This window comes from Athene cunicularia (genome assembly GCF_003259725.1).
Source record: "Athene cunicularia isolate RWA chromosome 3 unlocalized genomic scaffold, athCun1 chr3_part1, whole genome shotgun sequence".
In the NCBI taxonomy this organism is placed as follows: Eukaryota; Metazoa; Chordata; class Aves; order Strigiformes; family Strigidae; genus Athene; species Athene cunicularia.
Genome location: NW_020799097.1, coordinates 83110420 through 83128397, shown reverse-complemented (window position 1 = coordinate 83128397; position 17978 = coordinate 83110420). Strand labels below are relative to the sequence as shown.

Genomic DNA, 17978 nt, shown 5'->3' with positions numbered 1-17978 from the left:
GATTTATACTGGGTGAAAACTTTCCAAGTTCACATTTCAGTCATAAATAAACCTTCACATGTGCCAGATCCCAGCCTTTCTGGGGTACAACAGACCTCACCAGTTCATAGTGTCATGTCAAAGAGCATATTTTACATGTCTAAAGAGAATGGCACAGAAAGGAAAGTGAAAAGGAGCTGGGATTAGCTAAATCACATCTATTTTGACTTTCATCACATATTATAAATTCACAAGTGAAGACTCAATACTATAATTACCCAATAAGGGTTTAAAGAAAGAAAAATATGTCAAATGAAAGCAAAGGCCATTTCAAGGTACCTGTAATACAAACAGTGATTTAAATCTCTGCTGGATAATCATATACTATTCCCCTCCTAAAAAAAACCAAAACCAAACAAACAAAAAAGTACTAAAAATTATTAACAAATTTTTCATGGATGAAACAGGAGAAAAAGGTTGGGAAAGAAAACTATGCAATCATTTATTTTCAGAAAAAAAACTGTAAGTCAAGGAAAACCTTGTGGGTCTGTCTCATTCCCACACACACAGATGACAGAGTGCTTCTATGAGCTCATATGATGGGAGTCAGGTCACAAACCATGCAAGCAGAGGGTGGAGGAAAAGGAGTCAAGATAAACACAGACTCCCAGCTACTGCCCTGATGTAGAAATTTCTCGTGGCTCTAGAGATACAGAATCAAAGCAACCACCAGAAGAACACCAAGCTGATTATACTATGCCTTCTCGTGTGTGTGTGTGTGTGTATATATATATATATATACACGTATTTATTTTTTGATCTACCTGGAAATGCTTTTGAAATTTGAATTGAAGAGCTATAGAAACAGAACTGCAAATTTAGGTCTAGCTTGCTATAGATAATTAGGGCATTTTAAATAATAAAATCACAGTTTAAGAATTCTATGCACAAGGCTTTAAACACTGTCCTTAAACCAGCAACATATCTAACTATAATGTGCAGTAAATTATATTTAATTCAGTGAAATTGCACATACTTTACCTTTTGCCTGGTCCTTTTTTGTTCTTTACCTGGGTCAGAATGAGTGAAAACTACCAGGATCGTGCCCACTCTGCTTGTGGTGTTTTAAAAACAATACAACTAATTTTTTCTAGTGTAATATCCAGCCTCCAGCTGGAATGTTTTTTAATTACAAAGCAAGTTCGGTCTAGCAACTTCAGTCTACTTGAAACCGCTTCCCAAGAAAAAGTACATTTCTGAGCAGATAGAGGCCCCCCAGCCTAGAGACATCTGTGTGGTGAATAAGCCACTACAATTATTAAAACTTGCTTTAACATTTCTGATTCCAGCTAGATCTTGGGGGGGGGGGAAATAGTTCAGGCAATAAAATCCTATTTTACTATTTTTCTTGAGTCACTACTGCAAGAATCTGTTTAAATCAGTTTTCTGAGTCTCCAACTACACAAATACTCAAAGTAATCTTAAACTATTTACAGTTCACAGATGTAATCTTTGAATAATTCTCACTGGTGTCACATCAAGAGCCAAGTATCACTACATAAAAGGCAGCATTAGCAGAGACAACTCAAGATTCCTCACCGATTTTGAGCAAATTCAGCTGGATAGCACACCACTTCTCCCAGGTACCATACTCACTGAGAATTTAAATGCACAAAGACAGAACAGCCTTGGCAATTGGTAGCCTAGGCATTTTGCCTCTGTGTTTACCCCCATCATGCACCTGCATCTGCTGGTGCCAAGGCAGGTACGTGCTACTGAGACAACCCAACAGCACTGCCTACTGCAGGGAGGAGGCAAGGGAGGAGTCACTGCTCTAGCCGGTAGCCCCATGACAGCTCTCCCTCCCTCCAGAATTGAGGGGCCACAGCCAGAAGACAGTACAGAGTGAGCTGTGACTGCAAGAACCAATTCTACAGATGGCCACAGGACATTTCTGAACTCAGTTCTTGGAGGAAGGGAACAAGATCATCCTCCTAACCAGTCTCTCACCTTGGGCAAACACCTGCTTTGCCTGAGTCAAAAGTTGGCCCTGAACATTGCTCTTTTTCTGCTGCTCATTGTGCAATTGCATCTCACCACTCTATAACAAAGCCCCTCTTCCAAAATACAATGCTTCCACCCTATCTTACGGTGACTGTGGCAGCACAATCGAAGTACCACATGGAGGGACATACAAGCTCAACAATTAAACAAGGAAACACAGTACACATTCAGGAAAAATTGACAGACACAAAAGAGAATTTTATAAGCCCTTGGTATGATTATTTCTGCCACTATACTATGTCTCTTCCAGTGCAGATTTGGATGACCTTGCCTCAGAGGAACCTTTGTTAGGCACTGTAATAATGAATACAGTATCTGCGCTGTCACTGTATCGTAGGTCTCCACTGTGCTAAATGCTATTCCACAGGAGTATAAACAGCTTGAGAACATGTGTTTTATTTTGGACTTCTGGTAATCTTTGAAACACTTTCATAGTCAAATTTATGTAACTGTATCAATGTTCTAAGAATAGAGAAAAACAGCAGTTATTTTTAGAAACTGCCTAGCAGGATCCTTCACATCAAAACAATTTATTCATTCCCAGGATTAGATATCAGGTGACGTTACAGAACAAAACTGTTATTTTAGGACTGCCTGATCTAAAAGACATAAAGAGGAGACATTTTCAGAAAAATAAAAATGAAATAGAGGAATTTGTGAGTCATAACAGAGATGGAACTTCTCAGTGTTCCTTTGTGACGCCATTCTGCAGAGCAGAACTGCTCTTCATGTACATGCTGGAACAAAACAAACCAAGCACAGCCAAATAATCTATCACCAGACTGTTTCAAAAGGTAATAAAAGGATAATATGGAATTACTACAAATACATCATACTTTACCATGCCTTATGTGCAAATGTTACAGATCTTAAATTAAAATGAAAGATAAATAATTTTTTTACAATTTTTTACCTGCCAAAATCACCCATATTTTTAATATAATTCTGCCAGCAGTTAAATACCACCATCAAAATAAGGTATGCATACATATTGAAAACTGAAAGGATCCACAAATTATCCCTTTAGATACTATTTTGAATAGGCAAGGGTCCTAAACAGAGGTAGAAGTATAGCAGTTTTAAGCAATAAATAAATTCACTAATAATTTAAGAGAAGAAACTGTGGGGCACAGAGTGATTATACTAACTCCATAAAATTAAAAGTAATCATAGATTATGTTCTAGGTGTATTAGTAAAAAGAATTTTAAATATTTCAGAAAAAAAAAAAACTTCAGAAAATGAGACTATATAAAAATTAAACTTATTTTTATTCTGTTTGTTTATTAAAGAAAGCTCCTGAACAGCAAGAAAATTTCAGAAGATCAAATCTGTTTTTTATGAAGCACTGAGAAGCAATGTTTCTCAGTACTGCTCTCAGGAAATATAAAGACAATGACATAGGTCCCATATTTTGTCCACTAGTTCTGTTTTTTTGAGGGTACTAGATATATAGGTGGAAAGGTAGACACTGCAGAAAGCAGAGTAACCATCTCTTTATGGCACTGGTCTGCTTACAGCTTAAGAAATGAACTCTATTCCTGTGTTCTAGGACACAAAGATGCACAAGCAGATCAATTTTTTTCTTAACTTGCAACTTCACGCTCCTTTATTGCAGAACATATATAATGTTAGTCTTGTTGGAAAGAGTCAGATTTTTAATGTGTTCTTAAGCATTAAAGCTCATTACTGAAGTGCTTGACCATCCTATAACTCTGCAACTACAATTTGTAAAAGCAGTTTTGCAGGATTTTGTAAGTAAGAACAAACACTACAGAACAGAATTCTATTTACTTATCGTTTTTTCATCACTTTCAGTGTGAGGATAATAATAGCAGCAATAAACTCCAAGCTGTAGTGGATCTATCACATAGTAACTAAAATTAAAACATGAAATGATCACATTTTAAGTGTCAGCATTTTGAAATAACTTCTGTGTTCAAAAGCTACTCCCTTGCCTAAAAATGAGAAATAGTCAGGAAGGGTTGGTTAGCAGCTGTATAAGAAAACTCTGATGTTTTTCTCATTAATATTTTAAAAATCATAGAAGATTTTAGCTATATTTTATGACAGCTTCTAGTGTTTTGTTCTTATCTTTACAAATAAGAATAAAATAGAATTTTTAAAAAATTCTATTTGAAAATCAAGAAAATTAATTTGGAAATTAATGAATACCACTGTCTTTGTCATGGAAATGAAGCTACCCAATATGCTGCATTAAACAAACTACTCCAAAATCAACATTATTGTTTAGCAATCTTCAGGCTGAAGATAGGAATAAATCATATGACACTGCGCTTCTGAAAAGAAGCTTAGGATATATTTTATTAGAGCAAATAAACAGGACTTTGATTCACCCACATAATCACCCCACTGATACATGTCACTTTCATTGCCAGTCTTCTCACCATTTTGATTTACTAGTTAACTGAGACAGACACACTGTCATCACTTCCCTACCTACATTCTAGGATTCCTCTAGTCAAGAAAACAACCATAAATTAAGTTCTAGACTACCATGACAGCTATACCAGAGATCAATACCCAGATTAGTAGCCTTGAAGGACTGGACAGTAATCTTAACATACCCTGTCCTGAGGATTTTTTTGTGATTACAGGAAAAAACAGCAGTAAAGAAACAACACATTTCTTTCACAGTGGTTTGAAAACAGTAAAAAGAACAATAAATTGTTAAAAATCACTATTGCTTTTACACTTGCCAAGTGAAATCAGACTTGAGCAATGCTAAAAAGGCTCATGTCCAAAGTTCAAATCAGCAATATTCTTTCTTCTGAGTAATACATCTCACCACAATATCCTTCAAAAATCTGTACTATCAGTGACACCTAAGAATGATTCAGCAACATTCATTATTATTCTGTTATAAGTTGGAAACCTACCTTCTTTGTTCTTCTCCGTGTTCACCCGAAGGGACTGTCAAACATTCGTCCATGTGACCATGCAATAACCTCAGAACATCCCCTCCTATCAGATATCCTTGAATAAAGGGAGAAAATCAAGTGCACTTGTCCGAACACAGCAACACATAAAACTATAGTTCAAACTTTCTACTACCATTTTTATTTCATTTTTATTTCATTTTTTTCTGTTGATATCTTATGCTACTTTAAAAAGAGAGTCAGAAGAAGGGGAATATATCTTGTACCCTGGGGAGCCATCTGAGCATTGTCAAGTGAGAAAAGCTGCAAGTCAGCAAGTAGGAAAGGGTGGATCACAAGAAAGAGAGCCACAGGCAGGAGACTCTACAGAGTTAGGGCAGCTCAGAAAAAGACTGATCCAATGGAAACAAGAAAGCAAGCCTCCAAGATTAAAACAGAAAAAGTGGGAGATTCTTCCATTTTACCTACTCACTTTTGTGTCTGACTTAAGGATTCCAGCTTATATACTAATAAAACAAAGATTGATTGAGTTAGTTAACTTTAAAATCCATTTTTGTGTCTTTGGAAGTTTTCTGTGAGAAAAACTTCTGGCAAGATCCACTCTAAACTCTGCTTGATTTAAGATTCCCAATGTACAATCATGATTTATTTGGACTCCAAAAGGAAACTCCTGTACTGCCTATGTCTCCATTGCACATGCAAGTTCAAAGCCAAACAGTTGGCTCTACAGTGTGCAAGTACAGATATGGGTGTCCACAAACTAAGACACAGAATATACATGTGGCATCACAATATCTGAAGAGCCAGGAGTTGAAAATTAGGCCATAATTCTGATCAGTAAAAATATTAAAAAAATAAATGCTTTTTCATGAGTCTTTTTGCCTCAGAGATGTGACATTAAAAATAAATAATTTTATGTTATCCTACAAATATTGCATTATAATCTAGTTACTGAAGAATAAGACTTACTAGATTTAAAGTGCAATTCAATGGTATTTTTTCAGTTCGACAAGCTAAATGTAAGCAATTGTTTGTTTCCTAAATTAATCTTCCCTTTTTGCAAGAAGTGGTTAATATCAAATTCTGCATTTGAGCAGGATGTGGTAACATGAATCCACAGGTTTAGTGATATAATTAAAAGATTTCTTAAAAAAAAAGGAATAATAATTTGAAGGTATGTCTATATTAACAAGTAATGCTGTGCAGTAAAACAGATCTGTACAGGGAAATGGTGTTGGACCCATCAAGTCACACTGTACACATTTCACAAGCTACAGGAAATAATTTTCCTGAATATATATCAGGAAATATTTCAGGATATACTTTTTAAACTTTTGAAAACAATATCAAATTAGTATTTGTGTGTCAAATTTTAGCATTGAATTTTTAAATTCTTGATTTTGACACAGAGGGGTAGGTCCAGGTAACAGTAGTTACATAATATTAATTTTTACATGGACATGCATCAATATAATTGTGGAGATGTTCTGGACCAAGTAGCTTTTTTTGGGGGGGTTGTTTTCATTTGTTCTGTTTTTAAAGTCCTTCCCATCCACTTCACAGCACAGACATTAGAATGATCTGACTAAACACATTGACTTAAACTGATTTCTGCATAAGACAGTTTTGCAGAAATGCATGTAAAAAGAAATAACTTTCTTTTAATGAACTACTTCCAATATTTTATGGGCTATTTATTCATTATTTTCACTTCAAAGTAATTTCATTTAGCTTAAATGTTTCATTTATTAATCCATTTTTCATGGGAAGTCTTGATTAAGAGACAGTATTGTCATGTAGTTATTCCTATACACTAATGTTTTGCTTATGAAGATGACAAATCATTTTGTAAATACTAACAAAATTATTTTCCTCTTCCCCTTTTTGAGGCAATTTCTTCCAGTTTGGCTACAGTTTTACTGAGGCATATAGAGTAAGGTCTTACACACTAAGTGTCAGATTCACTCTCTCTCTTCACAAGACAACTGATTAGAGGAACATTTGCCAGTTTTGCTAGAATAAGGCCTTTGCTCTAATTGTTTGTGACACCAGCCAGCTGATCTTCCCTAAAAAAGATGTTGCTTAAGAAAGATAATTCCTATACCTGAGAAAAGTGGAAATGGAAAGGCAGAGCAACAAAGAACAAGCAAATATGCAGGAAAATGCACAGCTGCTAAAATATTACATCATTTTCGCATGAGTGCATGACACTATATCATTGTGGATTTCTGCCTCCCAAACAGTCAGGCAGGTCTCACCAGTGAGGTTCATCAACCAGAGAGATGTGACATGCACAAATCTGGGTCTCAGCTAATAAACTGTACTGGGATTATTAACATGATTGCCACACCAGTGCTGCCACCAGTGGGAGGACAAGAATAGAGTTTACAGGAAGGAGAAACAGGTTGGATAGGAAGTTTTCTCCTCTCATTGACAGAAAGATGTTCTCCATAAAGTTTAGGACACTGTTAAGCAATGCACTATCATTTTTTTAATAATGGATTGCACTAGAAACAATCAGAGAATCTGAATGTGCAGAATGATTCTCATAGTCTAAAAACACAGTAAGTATATAGAAAGCAGGTGATGGCAATGCTGTCCCTAAAAAGCTGCAAGAGCATTCCACAGCTGTCTTTTAAAATAAACCAGATAAAAAGAACTGATGTGAGATTTCAGCGTATTGCCTTTTCAAAAAATAGTGCCCAGAATTCTCAGGGAGTAAGAAAGAAAGGATCTGCAGCTTTAACTTTCTTAAGGTTCTATTACAATACCTACTCAAAACAATTATTCTGTAGGAAACTGGAAATCATTAGGCTTTACACTGTGACAGATTTTTCAGAACAAGATGACTTTTTTTCCTTTCTTTAGAACTCACATAGCATAAATTCAGGGATTCTAGTCCTTTCATGTCAGAAGTTGCATAGAAATAAAGCCTTCCTACTTCCTAAATAAAATAAATACATTTTGAAATCTGTTCTAGACTTTCTCTGTCTTTCCCCTCCTTTTGTTTTTCTTCCCAACCATATGCTCCCCACAAAACCATTTCCAGTCTTATCCGCTAGGATTTCATATCCTGCTTCCAGTCCTCTTGCCCATATTTTACTGAATCTCACGAACATGTAACCATGACTGCATACATCAGAATAATCTGAGATAGTATTTTAAATCAGGATGAAAAGCCATTAAAAAAAAAAGGTTATTAATTTCATCATACCTTTAGCAAAATGAGATTTCAACAAGCATTTCAGCATTTCGAAAAATAAACAAGTAGAAATGTATCAATGTCACTTTCAGTATAACTTTCCTTCTGTTTTCAGAACATTTGTACATTTATTTATTGGATTGAATATTTAAATAAGAGAAACTCACACCCACACTTGGCAGAATAATTTGATTTTTCAGATCTCTCATTTACAGTCAGTCTTTCAATAATTAACATTGAGTCAATCTTACCTTGTGCAACTTCACTTCCTGAACTGATTGGTGCTACACTCCAGAGCGTCTGCTGGAAGGCTGCATCAACATGTAAGCTACCATTGCCATAAGAGAGATGCTACAACCAGGAGAGAGAGAGGCTTTAATTTGGGGTTAATTAAAAATCTCATTACAGTGTACAATAATAGTATCAAATATTCTCTTGGTTCTTTCATACATAAATTGTTCCTATTGACTGTATAAATAAACAGAAAGTCAGACCTGGGTACTCTTCAAAGGACATTTGAAATACAACTAGAATAATAACAGCATATTTGCCTCAGAGACACAGAAATGCCATAGAATGGTCAGCTGTTTGGGGTCTTAGACCATAGCAAACTTTCTGAAGAACTGATTATTAAGTGCTGCGGGGTTCTTACATGGGGATTCTTTCTATACGCAATTGGATTTTCCACAAAATATGAATATTGGGATGTGACATTAATCTGTATTTTAAGTCTAATTCACCACTTAATTATTTCTTGTGGGCTTCCTAAAACTGCCATCAGATCAAAGAAACCAAGTAATTGACTTTGTAAGGCACTTAAGGGAGTTTCCAAAATACATTCTTGCACAAAGTTTTCATGACCCAAGCAAATCTGAAATGATCTTTCCCCAAAAGGCTCGCTTCCTACCTAAGCTTTCAGTGGATGCTCATCTTTTACTGCGTTATTCCCTATCTTCTCCCAATGTTGCAGGTCTTTACAGTGAGTGCCACGGGTGCTTTCTCTTCTCAGAACATTTCGTGTGTGTGTGTGTGTGTATTGCACCTAGTTCAGTGACATTGTCTCGGAAATTCTAATCTCAAGGCATATTATATATGGCATCCATGTAAAATCGTTTGTCCCACAGCATCACTCAGTTCCACTGATACACTGCTAGTGCCAAACAATATAATCTTATATAAGATTATGGAACTAAGCGTTCTATAAATAAGCAGCTGCTTTGAAGTATACTGTTTATCCTGACAATTCGTAAGTTTTAAAGCGCAGCAACATTTAGACACTTTAATCAAAACTCTATTTTAAAATATTGGACAGTAACTGTGTTGATACAGTAGTATTGGTTTCTGTTTGCTGTGACAAACTTTAACGCCTTTTAGGTAAAATTATTAACCATGCAAAAGGTAACAATGGCAACAGAGGTCAGAAGTGTGTAGATTCCCAATGACATGTGCAGAGCTCTTCTGTCTTCTTGCCTGCACATCTTCTCGCTGTACAGCAGTACAAGGAATAGTGCATCAGCTCATTTAGAAGTCTCCCATAACAGGTAATGACTCAAAGTAAGAGATCTCACCAAAGCCATGTTTCCACTGCACCAGTGTAATTCCACACACGTAACGGAGGATGTTTAGTGAACAAACCACCCCTTCACCTCTTATTTTCCCCTTACGGCAGTTACATAACTTAGTCAATGGCAGACCACACTGAGAAATTACAATCCCCAGCACACCTCCAATCCCATTCCTGCCCTGTGGGCCTTTGTTGGGTTTCCTTTGAGATTACTACACAGATTCCAGTTAGGGACAACAAGCAATTTAACCAGTACAATGAAGCAGGAATATTACTTTGAGGAAAACACGTAATTCAGGGTAGGCAAAAAAGGAAGAGGGTAACTTCTCTGCCATTTAGATCTGCCATCAACAGAGCACTGCTAGTAACTGTGTGCTTTGTACATGTTAATGAATTTATTTCCACACACAATGGTATCAACTGAATTAGCGTTCGACTTTATAGATAGGACACTGAACAAAAATACATTGCTGACATCTCTCTTCAGAGCACCTGTTATTTTTATCCATTCATTTGACTCCAGTTGCAGCTCTGTTTATAACCCAGATGTCTCAAGATGAGTCATCAGAGAATTATATCTTTAAAATTATGGTTTAAATGATCTAATACAACACATGACCATCACAGCAGAGAAACAGAGATTATATCTCTGCAATTCTCTTCTTTCCTTTGCTTCCCTAGACTGCTTGCTGCATCCTTTGATTTACATTGATTGAAGGTAGGGGTCCTGACATTTACAATCCCATAAACTATGGTGTTCATCCCCTGGAACCATCCATAGCAAACAATAAAATGAAGCTTTGACCATGTAGAGAAAGTACCTTGTCAATGGATATTCAAGGATTCAATTATGTCAAATATATAGAAAAAATTCCAACATATTAGAGAAGCCAGTCTTAATTCTGGTGTTGCCTAACTTTTTGGTGCTATACTTCACAATCTCAATGTTGGTTTAGAGCAATCTGCTGCACGCCTATTATTTATTTGGAGCTTATTTGCTTGGTTTTGTACTTTCAGCACAATAAAACTATCAAAATGAAACAAATTCCACAACACGATGTCCAGGATGTGGACATGACACTCACACTTATGTTGAACAGCCTCCATACATACCACACAGATCTTTACTAGCTGGCATAGCAGAGTATCTGGCAGAAGTAGCAGGTTGCCATCATCAGCAAGGACCACATGCATAGCACACGTCTTCCAGGTATGCAGTAACATTTGCAAAGAAGAAAGATGTTGGGTTCAGGAATCCTGCTGTCTATTCTAATATTGGTATGGGTCTTCACCATTATGGACAGTCCTTCAGCCTTCTGTCTCGCCCAAATAATCTCTTTCCTGCACTGGTGTCCAGACTCAACCAAAAAGCTGGATTTCTCTTCCCTACTAAGAGACTAATAATTTCCTAAACCAGCATTTAACCCGTCATAAGTTTTTAATCACTTTTCAGAATTTAATTATGGTATTTCATGAATACAGGTTAAGACTACAGACTACGGGCAGCTTCTCAAGTATAAACTCCAAGACTCAAATCTCCCGGAATACTACAGCTTTCCCATCTGAATTTACCATCATGTTATAAACTCTGTACTGCTCATCAGAAACATAACGTAATCACATCTCTGCTCCTAGGTATTCCAGAAGAATACAGTGTATTCAAGCACACTGGAGAGCTTAGGCATCTGATGGTAATTTCCACAAGAATGCTTCAGCAGTGATTGCAGCAGCATAGCTGCATTTACAATAGTTCTAAATAACTAGATGATGTATTTTAAACTTCCTAGTCTGCATCAAAGTTTCTGTTCTCCAAAATTTGCATGTGTCCAAAGAGAAAAACAGAAGGAAAGGAAGAGATGTGCTTCAGTATTCCTCTTGGCTAAGGTGTGTCAATACTGACATCTCATCTAGCAGTATCTATTTCTATCTGCACTTTACATTATGATGTCTCTGCCTTGAATATCAGGCCATTCCCAATAGTGAGAAGAGCAAAGGAAAAATAATAAAGAAATTTTATTTTCTGGTACATTTTGAGAACTGCATACAAGGAGAGCACTTCCCAGTATGCTTAAGTACTGCACTCAACAGCATCGACCACACTGCTTCAAAAGTTAGTACCAGCTAATGCAGAGATGGAGTCTACAGACATACTGCAATTCAATCTATTTCCCTTGCGTACACAGAGACTGACAGCCATTGCTATTTCCCCTTTCTCTTACTACTATGATCAGGACAGAAAAGCAAAGTCAAAAAGTACATACCTATCTATAACTAAAAAAAAAACAAAACCCCAAACAAAACAAACTTTTTTTAGTTTTTAATTAGGAAGGGAAAAGAATTTTGCATCAAAAAAATGACAAATTAGCAAACTTCAGAAAAATTCCAAAGGTTAAACTAGATGGACTGTCTAAAACCAAAAGATATCTACTTGATATCTTTCTATTTACCAGGTTTCATTTCTATTTAAATTTATTACCTGAGTCACTGAAAAAGTATTCTGTAACACTGACACTGTCAAAATAAATTAAAATCTTCAGTCACAAGGAAGGGAGATATTGGATAGAACTAGAAGTAATAACTGCATCTGTGTAAAGTTTTTATATTGTTAGTTTTTCGTGTTTACATCTAAAAGTGGCAATACATTTATATTCATTGACACTTCTATGAATACTTTGAAAAAGTTTGAATAAATATGAGTAAACTTACACTGCAGAGCAAAAATTATCTAAGTTTTGACCCAAAGTAGGCAAAGCCCAGGAGATTTCAGATGGGTTTAAAGGTCTAAAAATTCCTGGTTGCTTTGTATTTCTCTGAAGTACTTTAAACAGTTGGTCAGCAAATCCCCAAGCAAAGAGAATTTTTCAGTTGATAAAGAGAATTGCCAGCACTATACTAACCAATTCTAGTCCCTCCACTCAACATAAATGTACCATCAGCAAAGAGGGAGTAGTAGCTAAAACCCACAGATACACAGAACTTACCACTACAGCTTAGCCATGGAGAACCATCTAGTCCCCTATCACATAGCTGACAGCAGGTAGTTGGAAATGAATGGCAGGAAAGCATAAGTATCCCACAAAGGGTAGACAGGGGTAGTCTGTGTTCCCCCTATTTATATTAGCTTTCCTTCTGCTCTATAAACACGAAAAGCCTGAAACACATCAGCTACTCTGCTTCCAAATTATTATCACTTGGTATGATTAGACACAAGAGCTTTCATTAACAAAATATTAATTTCACAGAAGCAAGCACCAAAAGTTAGGAAATGTCAAACAAAGTAGCCTACGGAAAGAGAAAGACTTATGATGAATGCATCATATTACAGTCTTCAATGGCATGATCCTGTACAATTTTTCCACAAGTGCTGCCTCATTGTATATACAGGATAAAGGAGCTCACTTTGTGAACAGCTGCTCAGTGCTCTGTTTTCTCCTCAATCTTCAGCCTGAAGGCTCATGCTTTATTCAATACAGTCAATTTTTCAAAGCTTTGAAAAGAGAATTATTAATTTCCTCATCGGCTTTTATCTTGCCACCAACAATTACAGCATTTCACAACATACAACAAATATTAATGAATTCATTTTCTCATAACTCCAAAGGAGTAGCATTGTAGTCCCTTTCTCAGTGGAGAATGGAGGTACATAGTTTAAACTAAGAAATTTTCATGAATCTAGGATGCCCAATTTGAGGACACTAGGGTCTGTTTAATTCCCACTGTAGACTGCACTATTCACAGTTTTAATGTTCAAGGCACATCTTCCAGTCACCTCAGTCACAGTTGGTGACCTCCTGAAAGCAAGCCTGGTATAAAAGGTCTGATCAGTAAATTCCACAGCAGAGTCTGTTATAAAATCTAATCCCCCAGGAAAATAATTAATTAAGCATCATACCAGCAATCCTCCACCTACAATTCCCAGCTTGAAATTTCATCTTTAAAGCTGCTTCATTCTACAGACTCTCTGCTACTCAACCCTGACACATCCATTGAACTTTTATCAGCACTGAGATAGTGTTCCATAAAAAGCCAGTGTGACTGCATATTTAAGAGATTAAAATATATCAGTGCCATAACTTTTGCATTTTCTAATGCTTGCAGGCTTTCAAAATTTAAGAAAATTATTTTGTGTAATTTGTAAATTTATATCTTTTTTTTTTTTTTTAATATAGTAAGAAAAGAAACCCCACAGTTACAGTAGGTGGCATCACACTGACACCCACATGAACACAGGTAGAAAAGGAAAGTTTAAAACCATTTTTCAAACATCTGTCACCTAAACTAACACAAAATCATGGACAGGAGTAGGCTGTCAGCATACCACAGGTGACTGCTGTGCCTTAATACAATGGGTTTTGTAGATAGTTGCTGATAGCAGTTATCTAGCCTAATAGGTCCAGGCCTCTACCACTCTTTTCCTCTCCAAATCTTTATCCCAGTCCCGTATCTCTCACTTAGCCAAAACAGCTTACAGCCTTCCTCATTACCCAGAATTAGGACCTCCTTCTGCTTCGGAAGTTTCTCATCAGACCTACAAAGCCTCAGCATGGCCTTTTGGCTTTTTTCTTGCTCAACATCTTCCTTCCCATGTCAGCCAGCATTAGGCCTCTTTCCAGATACTCACCACAACTCCTGCCCCTGAGTTCTCATTTCTTGGCCCCTGACTTTCCCCTCTCTGGATCTTTGTCCAGTGGTTTGGTTTTCCCCAACCAGCTCACTCTTTCTCTACAGATCTCTCTTATCCTTTCCAGTCCCACTCCACTGGTTCTTCTATCAATTTTCCCTGTCAAAACAGAACAGGTTTTCTGCCCCAAATTTCTAACACAACTTTAACCAGCAGGTGCCCACTCCTCCCTTGTCACCAGCTTCTTGTCCCAGAGGATTTATTAATCCCTTACTGCCTGCCTGCCTTCAGCTGCTCATCTTTTCAGCCAGTCATCAAGTCCCACTCAGTTTTCTGCGTTCCCACTTCAGTCCCAGGCTCCTGTCTCTGCTACATCACCTCCCTTTTGTTCCTTCTACTTTCTCATAGGTTCCTCCTCCACATATCTTAAATGACAGCAGATCACCAGCAGCACATAAAACACTGAGTTCTCAGCTGTCAATACAGTGCCTGACTTCATCTCTGCCTTGAGCCACCCATTACAAGGAATATGTGTTTCCACCAGGGTTGAGGCATATTTAATTATCTGCTGTTCATCAACACACAAGATGTGCAAGAGGTCTAGCTTATGCAAAATAGACAAAGTCATCAGAATTGTAGCCACTAAAAAAAAATTTAAAAACTCTTCCCTGGGCCTGAGCAAGCTGCAATGAAGCAAGGAGAGGCTTGTTACCTTTTTATCCTTTTTCTTTTCCTTTTTTTTTTTTTTTTTTAAGTTAGCAAAACACCTGTGATACCAAGAACACTCCTTCTAATTTCCTGTGTTTGTTGTAAGATGTGGGATGTGCAACATTTTCAAGAAAATTAGATGAATTTTCTTAATGATGTGAAAGGTTTTTTTTCTTCCATCTTCAAACTCAGTGACATCTGACCCCTTCTGGATGAACTAAAAAAAAAATATCTCAGACTGATAAAATAAAAAAACCCAAACAAAACCAGAAATAGATGCTACTGTTTCAAATAAGTAATTTTTTACATTACAAGCACTTGATTATAAGCACTTGGAAGCAGGATTTCATAAGGCAGAGGAGCCTGACAACCTTAATTATGGAGATTTACCAGCCTCCACAATAAATTTTAAATTGTATAAAGACTTTGTGGGAACTGCATTATGATCAGTATAACAGAATAGCTCAACACTACCTTGGTTCCACTAATTTCCAGTCTGTTTATGCAGATTCAAATTATTTTTAAGAAAAACCTTTCTTACTATTTTTCAGAAAAAAAAATAAACAACACAACATGGAACTGTGAATTTACATGGAAGAAAGCAGGGGGGGGGGGAAGAGAAAATTTTACAAATTAAAGATAATAAAAATTAAAACCCACACACTGCTGTGTTCCCTGGTACTACTGACCCAACAAATGTTACAGATATTTTACAGATATTTAGAAGCTGTCCCTAGTATCTGATAATAAATAATAGAATTAAAACTAAGAGCTGAAAATAAACAATGTATCTGATGCAAGAGGATGCAGAGGGAGTGCCTTGCCAATACTCAGGAACCTGTCCTCCTGTCCAGGACAAATGACAGATAACAACTCCATCTTTCAAGTAATTTGATCCAATTTGGATGATGTTACTTGAAAAGGAACTCTTCCATCAGTTAATCATGAAAAAAAAGGTCTTTTAAGTCAAAAGAATAAACCTCAAGGATTGTTCATAGATCTGCATAATGCAGCTGCAGATCAGCATTACAATCAGGACATCGACTCAGTAACTACAATACATCCCAGTGCCGAAATTGTTGCATTATACTGAAATCTGTGCACTGTAGCTTCAAAGGTCTTTTTTTTCCTCTTTCCTTATCTTAGCCAGAATAACACTGATATATAACATTGATACTTATTTTAATTTTTATCTTCATTTATGCATTCTGTATTTCAACTTTATGTTTAAGGAATTTTCTTGAATTCTGTTTAAAAGACTAAGTTATCCAGAGACTTCAAGAATCTGAAAGAAATTATAATTAATTTATTATTATTAAATTACATTAACAATTAATTTATAAATTATTGAAAACTGGCAATTTTGAAAGCAGTCATGGTATCTAATTAACAACAGGCATAGGCAAACCAGTGCAGGGGTACACACACTATTATGTACAAGATGAGGAAACATGATGGAAGTGTTACATCTGTTCATGGGGCTGCACTGCCTCAAGAAATGAACAGAGCAACTCTGTCGAACTTAAATGGTGGCAACATTTATAGCAGATCATCTTTTTGCTCTATGCTAACAGGGTTCAGCAAAGCCAAGTTTCCTTTCTGAAGGATCTGGCAGCAGTGCAGTTGATGCGTTACATAATGCCACAGGCACTTACATAAGTGCTTCTCCTCAGAAGTTCTATGCAGAAAAATAAACATACAAAATCCCATTGTCTAGGTAGGGATAATGAGAGTCAGAGCAATGGGGTGACTTGCCCAGGGACATTGCTGTAAGTTAACAAACAGCCAAAATCCATATCTGTGGAACTTTATTTTACTATTTTAACACTATTTTTCCTATCAGTTTTGCACTTGTTCACTGCAATTAAAAAGATGACTCTTCAGGGCAAAAAAAATGAAGTCAATTGTCCAAAAATCTTTTCTTGATAGAAAGCAGGGAAGGGCAACTATAGGAAAGTCCTGACATTTTCCTCATACTTAACAGTGGTTGCAAAGCAAATTAGGTCTAAATGCTAATCTCTACTGAGATCACAAAGTCACAAAGCCAATGCAAAAAAAAAAAAAAAAAAAAAACTAAATTTAATGTCTTTAAATAAAACCTTTTCATGAATTAGACTTTTCAGTAATTTTATCCACAATAAGTTGCTTTTGCAGTAAGTCTAATTACAGCTCTCATAAAAGTAGTTATTAAAAATAATTTTAAAATTAAAAAATGATCAGAAAGTTGTCATATGTCTACTTACAAAAATTAACTCATTAAGAGCTACTGAGCTTCTAATTAGAAGTTAAAACTATATTCTAACAATTATATTCTCATTTTTCCAAGCTTCCAAAAGAAGGGAGAACATTTTCAATTTTAACAACAAGAAAAAGAATGTTATTTTTCTCTTAATATACTCTTCCATTTTTTTCTGAGTACTGTAAAAAACCTCAGAAATAATGTTTCATAGCATTAAAAAAAGTTAATAATCTGGAATAAACTTTAATGTTATATGCAGATCTGAAACAGTCCTCTTCACAAAGCTAAAACCACTTCATTTTTAAAGAGTCTCTAAAGATTTTCTAACAATACTTTAAAGAGGTAGACTCTTTAAAGAGGAAGTGGTTTTAGCTTTGTCAAGAGGAATACAAAAAGTAAGTAATCTTAAACTACTGAAGTGTTTCATTACAAAACGTATAGGAGATAATTTGATGTGGAAGTTATTTAAACCAGTGACAAAAAGCAGCTACCGTAAAGTTTTAAAATATTTCATTTCTATTTAATTATTAAGCATTTTAACTAAATTATAATATGTCAGTAGATGTATATAGTACACAGTGCATAATGCTAAGAAAATATGGACTTTTTAAAGCCCACATAATACTATGCACCCAAGTTAAAAATTCCAAAATGTTGGTATAAAGTTTTAGTTCATATATGACAGTGCTTTTAACCTCTGAAC

The 17978-nt window shown here is 35.9% G+C and overlaps 1 protein-coding gene across 1 annotated transcript in view; it reads right to left on the bottom strand.

The window, feature by feature from the left end:
* RYR2 (ryanodine receptor 2) overlaps positions 1 to 17978 on the bottom strand; it is a 406115-nt gene that overhangs the window by 237924 nt on the left and 150213 nt on the right. Inside the window, exons 9-10 of the mRNA XM_026846439.1 lie at positions 8395 to 8494; positions 4942 to 5038 (exon numbers count right to left, since the gene is read on the bottom strand). Coding sequence (XP_026702240.1) covers positions 4942 to 5038; positions 8395 to 8494 — 197 coding nt within the window. The remainder of the gene's footprint in view (positions 1 to 4941; positions 5039 to 8394; positions 8495 to 17978) is intronic.